Here is a 14,954-nt window from a genome sequence, read left to right as displayed (position 1 = left end):
ATATAGCAAAAGTAAGACCATGCCTTTACTAAAGGGAAATCTACATCACGTTTTGCATATGATGATACTTACGGTCTTTCAGCATATTTCAGCTTCATGCCCTGAAAGAGAGGCATCCTAGGAAAGCAGACAGATGAAGATGTTCACAATACTGTTAGATACGGCTTGCTTCGCAATCAACTGAAGGGATACAAAAAACATACTCGGTTTCAGCGAGCAACTGTTGCTTCACAGCTGGATTGGCACTTGTCACTACACCAGAATTGACACGTCAGATGTTTCAGTATTACAAAACTAACATTTATATCAGTCAAAGCTGTTATTTTTCAGAAGTCCCTTTGCTAAACATTTTTCCAAGCTTGAATTCCTAGCTTCTTCCAGAAGGGGCAAGGCAAGGGCAACCCTCCTTTTTTTAAAAAAAATAAAAATAAAAAAAAACACTCCTTTTTTATGAACAGATTTTTAGGTAACTAGATTCATCAGGTGCACTCAACAGTACTAATCAGTTGAAAAGGAATTCACTAAACCTTAGAGAAGATCAGATATGGCTGGAAGTAATGCTTCCATCTTCTGCAGTGGTAAACATCCTTATGGATAACTTCTAGTTTTAGGTCTACAAGAATAACAAGCTATGACATGGCCACAAAGTTGTATGTGGACACAGAAGTGTCCTCTGCCTGCTCTGCAGCGGGTTCCTTGCAGCAGTTAACATTTTGGCAGAACAGACCACTCTTTCTGTGTTATACATCATCTATTAAATCTGCCAAGTCACTAAGAAAGCACCAGGGTCATGTCCAGTTTGCTTTATTAGACTTGCTGTTGTAAGCACTACCTCTGGCTTTATGAATTGCAAGAGAACAACGCTTGTCACCGTCAGTAGCTACTTATTTCATGCCGTCCTCTTCCACGGCTTTTAAGCCTGTCTTGTAATTTTTTAACCAAATCATTCTGGCCAAAGCTGGGGGGGGTGGAAAAAAAGGCAGTTAATACCTGTAGGAGATCTGTGAGTTAGACTTTGTGTAAACCATCTTGATGCTGCAGTTGCTTGAAGATGGTGATTACATGGTCCTGTATACAGTCCAGGAGGGAAGAAAAGTGCAAGCAGCTCTCAGGCTCTTGACACTGGCCCAGTAATTCTCTGTATTTTGACCTGAACAAGCAGGGCAGCCAGGTCTGGAGATAGATAAATCAGAACTGGACCCTCCATGCTGGCCATGCTGAGCCAAGTTTAGAAATTTCAGTGAGAGCTTGATATCTGTAAGATCAGAAGACATGCACTGCTCGGAGGAAGGGGTGTAGAAAAAGCAGGAGCTCTTTAGAAACAAGTAGTTGCATAGGAGAGCAGTACGGACGTTGTGGCAATCTAATCATACACGGCTTAGATCCCTCTGGGACTCGGCAGACGCCGGCACTACCAGCAGAAGCAGAATTTAGGAGGCTCCTGCAACAGGTTCCCGATAAAGGTAGCCATACAGGGGTTATCCTTCCATGAATATTAGATTTTTGTTTGCTTACTTTTAACACATGCACTACATAAAATGCCATTATTCTAAAAAAGGCCCGAGTGTCATTTCATCAATTTAAGGCTGCTCACAGTTGCTACAGCCCCTGTATTTACCCTTTGGTTTGGCATTAATGCATCTTTCCATTACTGTCTTCAGACTATTCCATGATTTCATTTTCCTCTTCCTGTTAAGATCAATGCAGAAAAGAATGAGTCCTTTCAACTTTTCACCCCTTCCCTGAAACCAAGATTAGGTGTTCAAAGATTTGCTGTCTTATATAAAATTACCATAACATTAGACATCCTGTTTCCAAGATATTGAGTTATAAGCCACAGTTCAAATGGAATTCAGCCTAGAACTTAATTTATGTTAAAAAAATAATTAAAATTTATATTAAAAGTTCCTATTGCATGATTATAATACCATGCACCTTTCCACCTTGAAAGGAAATTAACTTACAGTCACTGTAGCAAGAACTATTTTAAAGAATTAGCATGCATTTCAATCAGTACTGTACTGACATTCAAGAATTTCAGTCCCCATACAGACTGAGATGAACAGCACATTTATTTATTTCAGTTACAACAAGAAAGACAAGTCAACCTTACAACCAGAAAGGCAATGAAGGCCTCATTAGCTGAGTGATAACCATTTCATAATCTAGGCAACATGTTATGATTTCTTGAGATCACAAAGAAAACATCTCCTTTTAAACAAGTGTTCCTTATTTAGGTTCCACTTCCTGTAAGAAGAGAACACTGTTGTTAGCAGGATCAAGAGGGATCACGGATGTACAAAGCCTACATCCTCCTCCCAGCCTCCACAAAAGCCTATGTGTATAATTTATTCCTGCCCCCCAGAAAATAAACATATAATGCAATCATGATCATAGCTAGTAGAAAGGGAAAAATTAAACCTCCAAATGAGGTTTGTGATGAATTAAACTTTCTCACGTAGAGGCATACTTCCTGTAAGTAATGAACCCTTCCTCATTTTAAGCCAAAGCCTATCTGCAACTTCTATAGCAGGGAGGGAGAGAAAACAGTGCCCACAAGAAAGGTTTCCCCCTACCTGCACACATATACTCTAGGTAAGAATTCTGAATTAAGGAAATGCTAGAATGGGAAAACTTACAGTATAACAAGTGTCAAGTGCAAAACTCCTTTCTAGAATTCAGTGCATTGAGTTAGGTGCAATAGAAAAGACTGAATTCAGGAATGGTTGACAGTGGGATACAGTTGCTACAGGCTGAACATGACCCACTAACAGACAAACCCCAAGCATGTGTTTATCCCACCACAAAGCAAGGACTTGCTTGAGCTTGTCTTCCCAGCCTCCTCATTTCCAGTTTGCTCCAGTGTTACCTCCTCCCTCCCTCACTACCCCTTCATTCCTGCTCTCCTTCAAAGCACCAATTAAGGAATCTCCATAGTGCTCCCTATGCTCCAAAGGATTCTCTCACTGTGTTAGGCACACACAGACAGTCGGAGAAGAGCACACCTCATCCCCAAGGCTGTTGTTGTTCTGCTAGATCTAGGGAACAGTGGGAAACGCTGATCGAGTACTGTCCCATCCTTAGCAGTTTTAACATTACAGTTGAGACAGACCGTAGCTTTTCGGTCAATTGCTAACAGGTCATTTTTGGTACACAGAAATATTCATCATCTGAAGAATGTAAAAATATGTATATACACATACATACTTTACTGGCCTCACCTCAGTCAACTTATATGCCCCTTACCACTCAAGTAAGGGAAACTCAGTAGGCACTACTCACAGCAAAAAATCAGAATTGCAGCCAGAACTATTGGCTCATGAGGAGCATCCTTTTGGCTCAGGAAAGACTCCTGCATGGCCTAGCGTACATTCATTCCATGAGGCAGCTACCATGATTTGGTTTACCAAAGTACTGTTTTAATGGGGCTGTTACCATCTTGAAATTACAATTTAAAGTTAACCAGCAATTACAAAACATTTTTCAGTGTTTCCAGTGAAGGAGCTGAGAAAAAAAGAAAAAATCTGTAAGAAACCATTGCTGCAATTTTATTTTAACAAAAGGGCAGATTTATTCATGTTTACAAACAAGTTTCAAAAACAAAAAGGAGAACATGTATGCTATCCACTAACAACCTTTCAAAATGCCAACAGCCCTCATGCTGCATGAAGGATTCTATAGATTAGAAAAAAAAATCACAGTTCCACTCACAGTTCACCAAGACAGCACTAAACTAACATGTTTAGACAAAAACAAAGGACTAAGATTCTGATGTATTTTGATTTAATCCATTTTGCCCGAGATAACAAATATTTCAAGCAAGTTCCATCACATATTGATGTCCTGCATTAAACAATCCTACTAAGTTCTGAACAAAAGTTATTTAGTAAGTTTCTCAAAATTTTTTAAAAATTAAACAGTTGTTTCAAAACCATTAAGTAGTAAATGTATTTAAGAAACTAATTAGGACAGAGGCCATAACTTCATTAGAACACCACTGCTCATGTTTTTACAAAGCATTAGTGTTATCTATTTGGCTATTAATATTAGCAATTTATCTACAATATTTAACAAGGTAAATTGCAGGCAAAATTTAGTACAGTTTCAATAGAAACACCCTTTTCCTGAAAATACAGCAGTATTTGAAGGACTATTTTTTTGTTTGTTTTTGTGGTTTTTGTTTTTGTGTTTTTTTTGTTTTTTTTTTTTTTCTCTGCATCATTTATAAGGAAGCTTCCCATCTATGAACAGGAACAAAAAAGTATCTACAAACCTTGTAAACAGATCTGTATCATTTATAAACATAAATAATCCAAATTATTAACAGCCAACAGCAGAAATTAAAGTATCAATTCAATGATCCAGGGCCACCTTGCCCTTCCCAGCCTTCCCCTCACAAAAGGATCAAGATAAACTAAAGCTCTGCTAACACACTGTTCAGGACCATTCTTAAGTACAACAGATGATCCACAGGTCACTTATGCTGAGTTACTGTTTATCTGTCAGAGTTCATTATTACTCCCATCCCCAGAAAAGCACCCTCCAGTCTGGCAGAAAGCTTTTTTTTAAAAAAATAAATCTACATTCGTACAAGTGTGTCTTCTGTTGAAGTCCAAGACAAGAGTATCATCTTGTCCATCATAATGTGTGAAGAGACCCAGTTTCAATTTCTTTACAATGCAGCTAGTGTGTTAACATTCAGCTTACAATCAGAGTGATGTTTCCAAACTATGTAGCGGGCTCCCTGGGGATGAAGAGGTAGCAGACTTGTTCATGTCTGTTGTAAGGTGAATTCCACTGTCAACCGCATTGTTATTTTTATTGGGAGAGGGTGGGGGAGTAGAGTTGCGTTTCGTTGGAGCATCATCTTCAGCATCGGTATCGTCAATAAGGGGAATATGAGGCTCGGAATCTTCTATTCTAAACTCGGGATGCGTCATAAAATTGTGAATTGAACTTCGTGTCTCAGGTTTCTCTAACCCCTCGTACAAGGAGCTACGAAATGCATTCACCACTCGGATCTGGAAACAACAAAAAAGGGGACCGTTACAATGCTGCAGGCTTACTGGTAATGACATGGTTCTTATGAGTTTGAATCCACAAACAGCTAGACATGAGTGAATCGAATTGTATGTGATGCAGTGGAACTTGCAATAACTGTAAAAATGAAGAGCATTTCAGTAGAGCACTGCCAATCTACACAGTAGGAATAAAAAGTGTGAGAGAACTGCAAAAAGCTGAAGGGCCTAAAAATTCAGATATGGCACTAAAATTATTCAGTTATTTAGCGTGGACTTAAGCATTTTTCAAAAGTGAGGCCAACGTTTTTGGAATCTACTTTTTCACAAGTGATTTCTTTTTTTTTAATACTGAGCGGGGAAAAGGCTGAAAATAAGTTAGAAGATAAAAGGGTTACTAAATCTCATGCTAGGAATTAGGATGTCAACTGACTATGAAAAAGCCAAGCAAGTGTAAGCCGAATGGCACAATGACTAGACAAAGTGTCATGCAAAAAAAGGATCCTGCTACAACAGCTGTAAATATTCGAGTATATATCCATTTACCATACTAGAGAAAGCTTCCCGCTGAGTAATGGCCTGCAAGTTTAATACCAGAACCAGGAAATTGCACAGTGTACCATACACTTCATATATGGCCATGACAAGTTGCAAGGTTGAAGGAACCAGCGCAGAGTATGAAAGATTGTCAGGCTTAGTTTAACTACATTTTTAATTTATATTGAGTTAATGAACAAATATCCTATCTTGGAAGATTTCAAATATTTTCATTGTTTAACTACCTTTTTTTTTTATTTATTCCACTCAAAAAAAAAAAAAAGTTACAACATTTTTAACTAAATGTTTTGGAATGAGGTTAGATAGAATAAAAGCAATACAACTTTACTTTGCTAACAATGCCTGTCCAGGTTGATATTGATTTAAGCTTTTCAAATTGGAGTTTTGAAACCACCTGCTCACTGCCCCCTTTCTCCCCCCAGGCCCCACACAAGTCCCTGACCAACAACAGGTATTGAGGATTCATTCAAGAACCTTCACAGAGCAAGCAACGTTAGACAGGAGTCGATAACCCCTCTCCGTCTAACACTTTCACTAGGATACACTTTCCCTTCTTGTACCATCCTACTCAATTCTCAACGTCACTAGAAAACTCAACTTTTAAGTAACCTGAATTCTCTAAGAAGGTATAGTTTGAATCTAAAAGTTCCTGCGGTATAAGCAGAAGTGGGCAGAAAATCTAGAATAAATAGAAAACTTCTTACTGTTACAAAAGCAGTAAGTCATTTAAAGAGATTTTTAGCATATTCAAGGCAATTTATTTCAAGCTGACAGAAGTATCCCCATGAGCAGCACTTCCAAACAGGATGCACTGAATTCCGTTGTAAGCAAGTATAAATGGACTTCCAAGTGAAGAAATGAAGCTGGAAGGTCAAGCAGAACCTCAAAAGCTGAGATATACCAATCTTCCTCACTGTAAATGGGGGATACCCCCAAAGCAGCACACCAGCAAGTTTGTTCTAATGTACAGTGCTTGCGTATGCCTCAGATTCTGATGGCATTCTTGAATATCAACTTCGAACCAAAATAGCGGGAATTCCCCTACCCCTTCGAGGGCACTTCCAACAAAAGCAGGGTGCTCAGAAGTGACACAAATCCATATTTTTATACTACAAATATATAGCTGGGTCCCACTGACATTAAAATAAGTAGGGTTGTCCTACTGTAATGTGGTAAAACGGAGCATGACTGGCTCATGAGACTAGTTTTCCCTTGCTTCCAGATGGTTTTATCACGAGTGGTAACAGAGAAAAAACTTGGCGGAACTGGACAGCTGGAATTATCACAGGAATACAGGCATCTCCACATTAAAGCCTTGATTCATATGCAGACTGCATCCTAAACAAATGGTTTGGATCGTGACACAGAACACTTGCATGAACACAAGACTCAGGAGGAGTCCGGCCATGAAGGCAGAAATCAGACTATCAGCATTTGTAATTACACTTGAAAGGGAAAAGTTGGTGTCTTAAAGGCTTTATTTCCAACTTCTCAAGACTATCAGACTTGGTAGAGAGGTAACTAAATAAATTGGATAAGTGAAGAGCAAACAAGACAATTTATTATCTGTAATTTATGCTGTCACCAGGCCTTCCTCATATTAGCACCAGAATAGCAAGGAATGCAATAAGCACTCCAAAAACGCCTAGCCAGATGGCTGCTTCAGGGTTGCAACCTGACTTCCCAGGAACATCTGAACAACTCTCTGAAAGAGAGCCACAATGAGATCATACATCTGCTTCTCCTTAATACATGTTAGTTATCAAAAGCTGGTCTCCTGGCTGGCCTAGCAATAGGCAGTGCTCCTTAATGGGGAGAGGAAAAATAAAGCCCTGTTATTGCAGTGTTTTATCTAAACTGGTCTTTTGAAACAAAGACACATTGCAGTGCCCCTTAGATTTTGTTCAAATGTCAGCATGACATAAAGTTGATCTGTAGATCAAGCCAAAGTGGAATGCTTAATTAACGTTCTTGAGCATATTTAGGGATACAGGTTACTCATCAGCATTTTTAAGTAGGAGATACAGTCCTGCCCATCCTTACTGTTAAATCTACTTTTCATTTAGTGCTTCTGAGATAGGCAAATCCATGAGCTGAGCCGCTCAACACTACTGCAAGACAGGGAAATATCTTCTTAGCCAATGGAGAACAAGAGACGTGTGAGCTTGTACAAGCACCTATTTTAGCCAAGCCAAAATTAAGTTGTCAGAAGAGGACTTTTCTTTAAGACAGCTCCTGAAATTAAGGATCTTCATCCATCCAGCAATCTGAAAGTTTTAAAGGGGGTTGGAGAGAGGTGGGGGGAAAAAAAAAGCAAGCAGTCTTCCCACAAGGGACAATTATTTTAGAAAAAAATATTTAACCAGCCTCTAGGAAGTTAGAGAAGGAGGTTAAACATGTAATGTATAGGATGTAATGCAATTAGGATGGAAAATTATTTCAGCAATAATTGAATACTGACATTAATATCTATAACTTGTTCTACATTTTCAGATCCCAGAACTTAAGCCTACATACATGAGTTAATTAAATCTCTATCCTCTACAGAAATGAAGGCTGAAACCGAAATGCCACTTGGAGCACAATATAAAGAGGATAGCATTAAGTTGAGACAAAAACTTCATTCTCACTGATGGCTTATGAACTGCTGCCAGAAGAACCTAGAGAGGAAAAAGATATCATTCAAATCTGGATGCGAGTTTCGCCACTTAATGCTTAAGCCTTTTTTTCTTTTTATATTAGCTGATTATGTTTCTTCTGCCTGTACACATTTAAGAAGCCTTGATTCGCCACCTGAATCCTGATGTTGAGAAAGCTGTGTTATTTAGTAAAAGAAATTCAACAAAGGCAGAGATTCAGAACTTCTTTATGGGCTACAAAGAAAATGTGTTTAGTGCTCCATGTCCTAGGTACATTCATTTTTTATAATATCATTTGTTTTTTCCACCTACTTATTTTACCTTCTGAAGTACCACCTGTGTACTGTAGTGCGCGATACCTAATTTTCTTGGCCTAGTGTCATGATTATCGAGTATTCAACTTATTTAACATAAGTCATCCTAAGAGGCATATACTCGAAAATTTACAACAGTTTTCCTGTTTTTCTCTTAAAAATCCCTCTGCACATGAATGGATGAAGGCACAGGATGCGCAGGCTCACAGCTTTCATATGAAAGTCTTTTGTTGCAACTGTTCCACCTGTTCTCAGCCCTCTAAGAAAAAAAGTCTTGAGGACTCCACTTTGTGTCAAAGCTTTATGAAAAGCCTGAACGATGATTTTTAAATACTAAGGAGAAAATGAGAAACGTTAGGTATGTGAATTAGGAAATGTTAATTTCATGCACTTTAGGAACACACACTCACACCCCACAGTAGTAGAAGCAGTAGTAGAGGAAAACACTACATGTGTAGGGGTAGAAATATTTGTTACATCATGGTGCTGGCTGGCGATGGAGGGTTGCCGCCTTAGAGCCCCCTGAATGGTACTTCCACTCTGGAAAGCATTCACTACATCCATCTGCAAGGAATCAGAGATTGTGACAGCTTGCTCAGCAAGAGAGAGAGAGAACAAGAGAAAGGACCATCCCATCTATAACACACAAAAGTAAAGAAAAAAAAGGCACTTTTTATAGAGCAGATACACAGGCAAGAGTTGCATTCAGAGCTGAAGAAAAACAGAGAACCCTGAGGGAATATACATCCATCCATACCCCTTTTTGAGAGTCTCAGCCACACGATCTAGTACTGACATCTTAGTCAAGGGATTGGGGACGGAGAGGAAAAATTTCCCTCAGAACAGCCACTGTGTCCTACCTTTTCCAAGACCATACCTGAGTTTGTATCCTGTTCAGGCCCCTAAACCACAAGATCTGACCACGACGTAGTTCTCTCTCAGCATGATCAATCTCCTCTACATCTTCTGCTAGTTCTTCTTCGGGAATCTCTTCCTTTTGTGTTCCATGACCAGCTTCTTTAAGGAATTTCAGACGGCTGGTTGGAATTGTTGAAATCAACTAATAGTGAATAAAAATAGGAATCAGGATTTTTTTCTTTAACTTAATAAATAGAATACCAGACTTTAGGTTTAACAAAATATCTTGTTCATCACTAGTAAAGTTTAAAGACAAATGATAAAAATGAGTGCATTAACACAGAGCAATCACTTCAGTCAAATAGCTGCAAAGCTGGGAATTTCCTTACCATCTCAACAGTAGTATGAAGTTAAATTTTGATTACAAACCTAAATAATACTTACTAGGCACACAAAAATTCTACTGTGGGATTACTTGACTACACGAGGAAGGAGTCAAAGCTAGAAGAGTCATTAATACTATAGACTGTGCCTAGTAGCACTACTAGATAGTTACTACAGAGCCTTCAGAACCAGTTTGAAAAGGGACCTGTCCCTTAATTGAGAACTACAGCATTTCGTTAGAAGTAGCTGCAGCTAATTCAGAAACACAAAATGGATGCACATTCTTTTGTCACCTGGAAGGTATCAATCCCTTTGCTAGAGGAGCGATGCTTCCAGAACTATCATCCCACACCACTGATTTGCTACTTGTTGGATATTCATTCATCTAGCCCAAACTAAACAAGCTATATGGTCATTCCAGCTTCCTTTTTCATCTCCACCTTCAGGGCTATCCTGGTGAACTACGTAGTTAAGGAGATTCATTTTTTGCTGTGTGCCGTCTAGCAGATTTGGTTCGGTTCCAAGGCTGCTTGCCTTGTGCCTCACAAACCTAGAAGGCTCTTTCAGCAGCTGCAGAGGAAAAGGGACTGTCCAACTGTCCAAAAACAAGAGAAACTGCCCTTTAGGCTGGAATTGCTACAGCGAATGCTCCAAGCTCCCATGGCAACAGCACCCCAAGAAAGGACAACCAAGTTTATCCTATTCTCAGAAAACAAAAAGCTCTTCCACCTTAATCAGATGGTGAAGCAGCATGAACTACATCAGCGCAGTTTTGCAAGACACTTTGGGTCAAAGGTGTTTTAAGTCATCTCGATTCTTCTTCAGAGCTACCTTTAAGAAGCCTCATCAGAATAACTCTATTTGATTTCTTTAAATAATTTATTTTCCAGAGAACCTTACTCCTAAAAAGCTTATGCTCACTGTTCCAATATGCATGCATGTGCGTATTTGCAACTAAAAGTTACTCTGACAGTTTCATGTTGAAAACTGAAACCTTCTTCACAAGATGGAAGAGAGGAAAAGGAACAGAATAAGTCAGAGTGGAAACCTCTCCATGATATATGAAAAGTATAGATATACATACCATTAAATAATGAAAAACTAAGTAACTCTAATGTTTTGCACAAATAAGGTGGCAGCTTATGAGCACTGTGGTGCATGCAATGATAATGAAAAATCAAACTACAATTGTCTAATGGTTTGACGAAGTTTCTAATTATTTCATAATTATGATAGTGAAGAAAAAAAATGCAGAATTTTGCTGCACTTTTTGCTAGTGCTTAAGGAAGCTTAAATAAAAATTCAAAAAACCCATCAAGTATAAGCAATTCTAATCTTCAAGAAATATACTAGTATATTTAAATATTAGCATCTTAATCACATCTGTATTTATATAGAAGTTATTCTAGTACTTGGCTAAAAATATAATTTCATATTTAAGAGGTAACTACAGCTGCTTCTAGTTAAAAGTTACTAAATGTATGCCAACCACAGCATCCAGTTACAAAACATAACTAATCAACAAAGTCAGAATAAGGAATATCCAACTAAAAATTTTACTAAATTAGATTAAACAGTATTTATATATGTATAAATTCCATATACACATACGATCCACCTGAAAGAAGAGGCTTTGAGGACTGATAAAATACACTGCAGGGAAAATGCAAACATACCAAGGCAAGTATAAATTGGCATTTTGAAAATCCTGGTTTACCTGGCCCCAGAGTAGTGTTCCCATGCCCAGGAAAATGGACCACAGCCACTGTTCAATCGAGAGTTCTGAGCAACTAAAAGGCTTCCCACCAAATTGCACAATAATTATCTGTGAAGAGGAGCATCATAGTCAACATATAACATAACTTATGAATCCATGACCTTTCACTAGAAAATTCCTTCATGCTTCAACATCACTATAGACAGAATTCCACTAAAATTTATATAGCTTTCCATCTTATGAACCTTACCATCTATTGCCTCAGCAGGTCAAGATACTTTTTAAACTAAATAATATTCTCTTGCTTTTCAGTATTTCAAGAATCATTAAAGTTACTCTTCACATGTTATGTTCAGAAAAAAACTGCTGGCCACCATTCTTCATGCTTGCACTTTTCATTCATCTGACACTCACAAGATGTATTTGATGTTACATATTTACAATGATTAGTCATCATACAAACGCCAATCTCAGAACCCAGTTAAGTAATAAACTTCTCCTGTTAACAAATCTTAGCTCCACAAGAGAAACATTTCTGAAAGAGCCAACAAGAACATTCTGTCAGTGTTAAATGCAAGACTGTACATGCCATGCTCATGACTGCTTACATGACAAGACTTAGGGTGAAAAATAAATCTCATAGTAAATCAAATAAGCTTCTATTTATTACAAGAAGCTGAACAGGCCTCAATGAGCAAGGTATCCCACTGCATAGGAGTTATATGCATGGAAGTCTGTGCCCTGAAGAATCAGCAATTCAAGTAGCAGGCCAAGTGTAAAATGAGACAACACTGACCATTATTAAGTAGGATGTCTATGAGCTGGAAAGCCCCAAAATGTATTATTTTAAAATCAGAATAAGTCATTTCAAGCAACTCAAAAGAGTTATGCAGTTGGAAAGGCATTCAGTCAACACGAACCTAGTTGCAATCAGGATCAATTTCTGCATACTGGTTTTGTTGCACACTAACAGTCTGCTATATATGGAACCCTAAAAGTAATAGTGACTTTGAGAGTGTAGTCTAAAGCAAACTAAAATTGGGAGAATAAGAAGGTGAACTAACTTTACATGAAGCAAAGAACTTGAACTGTTAAGACCTTTATAGTTAACTTCATGGAATTCCAAATTTTAAGAGACTTAAGATTGGGCTATATCTTCCTAAACCTAGAATAACTCTTAAGTCAAAATGGGAAAAGTTCTGTAAAAAAATGCAATATACTTTTATTGTTATTTTGTTGCATGATTATGCTAAACATTAAGGCCAGTCAGAAGGCAAAGCTACCTCATGTCCTTAGATGCAGATTTGACTTGGTATTTGTAAACATCAGTATGTTAAATTGATCAATTTCAAATAATGCATCTTGTTAATAAATATTGAGTTAAATAACTAGCTCTTACAAATCTTCTTATCTACAACAATAGATGGTCCCCAGCTACCAGGGGTTATTCATATCAAAACAAGCACTAAGGCACAGCAGCATCTATATAGAAAACATTTATCTCTGAAAGACAAAATCGATACTTAAGCTTGAATTTCTAAAGTTGAATTGTGTTTCTATTCTCACTAATAGAGATAAGTTATTCAATGTGAGTTTTCTACAGTTCCATTTAAAGTTGGCCTTTGTTCAGATGCACAGGCAAAGGCTATGGACAGCAGTCCTGACTACAGAGGAGCAGGCACCTTCACTACACTCTCTGCTAAGACTACAACGGTGAGATCAAACAGAGACTGGAGATTTATAAAGGTAAAACAAGTATTTCCACACCTCAGTTCTAGTGATGTGCAAAAGAGGCCTGATCAGCAAGCCGTATCAAGCAGCACTTCTGAGCTATTTCTAGTGTTTGACATTGAAGCCTTTTTCCCATTACAGCAGTGCCACACGCAGTGCTAGGTGGGTTAGCATTTGGAGGGTAAGCAAGCACAGCAGCACACGAAGCACAGTCCCCCATCTGCCTCCCCCCAGCCCTTCAGTTACTTACCTGCACAACAAACGTGCCCAGAACAATTGTACAGAAGATTGCATTGTTAAAGATGCCTTCAAAAACATTTCTTTCACCATGAATTTTTCGGGCATTAATTTCATTAAAAAGCTGCATCATCACAAAGGTATTAAATACAATGGTATAGTGCTCTGAAGGAGGAGCATGGAGAGGTGCATTTCTTCCACTATCGATATCAAAAATTTTCTCACCTGTGTATAGGAGACATTTATTAGCAGCTCAACCGATAAGACTTTATACACACATGGACAGAACAGACATCTCTATCATAGCTATTGTCATAATATTATAAAGCTGCCTTATTCTTACCAGCAAACAGGAGAGTAAAGACCACTACGAGTTGGTAGAATGCATGACCCAAAATATTCTTCATCATTGTACGAGAAATCAGAGGTTTGTTTCTACCATAAGGCTTCCGCAACAAGAGGGCTTCAGTGGGCGGTTCTGTCGCCAGGGCAAGAGAAGCTAATGTGTCCATTATGAGATTTACCCACAGCATCTGCACAGCTTTAAGTGGAGAATCCTATAACGATAGACACATAAACCCTCCAACACGAGTGAATAAATTGCAGCTAACAAAGGCATTTTTTAAACGACATGGATGTATTTGGCAGAATATTATGTTCTTTGGGCTAGTATTTTACTAAACGCTTGAATTCAAGAGTTAACCAGTGAAGGCTTTTGCAACCTCTACTAGCTAAGACCCCACCACCGGTACGTACTTGTGTTATGCATGCGCCCGTGAAAGCAACAATAACGGCTACGACATTGACTGTAAGCTGGAACTGAAGAAATTTGGAGATACTGTCGTATACGTTTCGTCCCCACATAACTGCTTTAACAATACTTGTGAAGTTGTCATCTGTAAGGATAATATCCGAAGCTTCTTTAGCTACATCTGTTCCAGCAATACCCTGGTAGAAAAGGAAAGAAACACAGGATGAAATTTGAGAGGATGCACTGATGACTTACATAACAGAAGCTATTATGCTGGCTACCTGACCGTTCCTTGCTACAGAAGGATATATAGTGCCCTGCTAACGTGGCACATTTTAAACCTAGGCTGATAAATCAAATACAATTGCAGCCAGTGTGGTGAGTCTGCTCTGTTTTTAAAATTTCGAAGATCTCTAGGCAATGAGACTCATCAAGAGATAGAAACAAGCTAAAGAATGTCATTTGACATCAAGTAGATCATTAAAGCAAAACTGAAATCCAGTTAATGTTCAGGAGGAGGGGAGAGTTTAAAAATGTCCTGAGCTAGCCTCCTCTTCGTTTTATTTGAAGAACCAACATATACCACAATTGCATGGTTTAAAAAGCCCACAGCACAAAGTTCAAAATTTAGAGGAAAGGAGGCAGCTCAGGTGGTAACGATCTCTTGGCTTGTTAATAAACCTGGGTTAGCAGAATTCTGAAGGGAAATACTAGTTATAAATAGGTTATAAAACATTTTAAGAATCC

General features: G+C 38.3%; 1 protein-coding gene across 5 annotated transcripts in view; it reads right to left on the bottom strand.

Annotated features, from left to right (window-relative positions):
• Positions 1–3,397: 3,397 nt before the first annotated feature.
• ATP2B1 (ATPase plasma membrane Ca2+ transporting 1) overlaps positions 3,398–14,954 on the bottom strand; it is a 61,687-nt gene continuing 50,130 nt past the window's right edge. For 3 of the 5 annotated variants that reach the window (XM_088532912.1, XM_088532911.1, XM_088532913.1), the window contains exons 16-22: positions 14,213–14,404; positions 13,800–14,013; positions 13,470–13,681; positions 11,489–11,596; positions 9,407–9,589; positions 9,007–9,093; positions 3,398–5,021 (exon numbers count right to left, since the gene is read on the bottom strand). In XM_088532912.1, the coding sequence (XP_088389038.1) occupies positions 4,710–5,021; positions 9,007–9,093; positions 9,407–9,589; positions 11,489–11,596; positions 13,470–13,681; positions 13,800–14,013; positions 14,213–14,404 (1,308 nt within the window). In that variant the 3' untranslated portion in view covers positions 3,398–4,709. Of the gene's footprint in view, positions 5,022–8,939; positions 9,094–9,406; positions 9,590–11,488; positions 11,597–13,469; positions 13,682–13,799; positions 14,014–14,212; positions 14,405–14,954 lie in introns of all 5 variants that reach the window. The other 2 variants (XM_088532915.1, XM_088532914.1) reach the window with 2 other exon arrangements.

This window comes from Tinamus guttatus, unplaced genomic scaffold (genome assembly GCF_059628265.1).
Source record: "Tinamus guttatus ecotype Peru unplaced genomic scaffold, ASM5962826v1 Tinamus_guttatus_pri_ptg000472l, whole genome shotgun sequence".
Lineage (NCBI taxonomy): Eukaryota > Metazoa > Chordata > Aves > Tinamiformes > Tinamidae > Tinamus > Tinamus guttatus.
The sequence above is the reverse complement of the archived record's forward strand: the minus strand, read 5'-3'. Positions and strand labels throughout refer to the sequence as shown.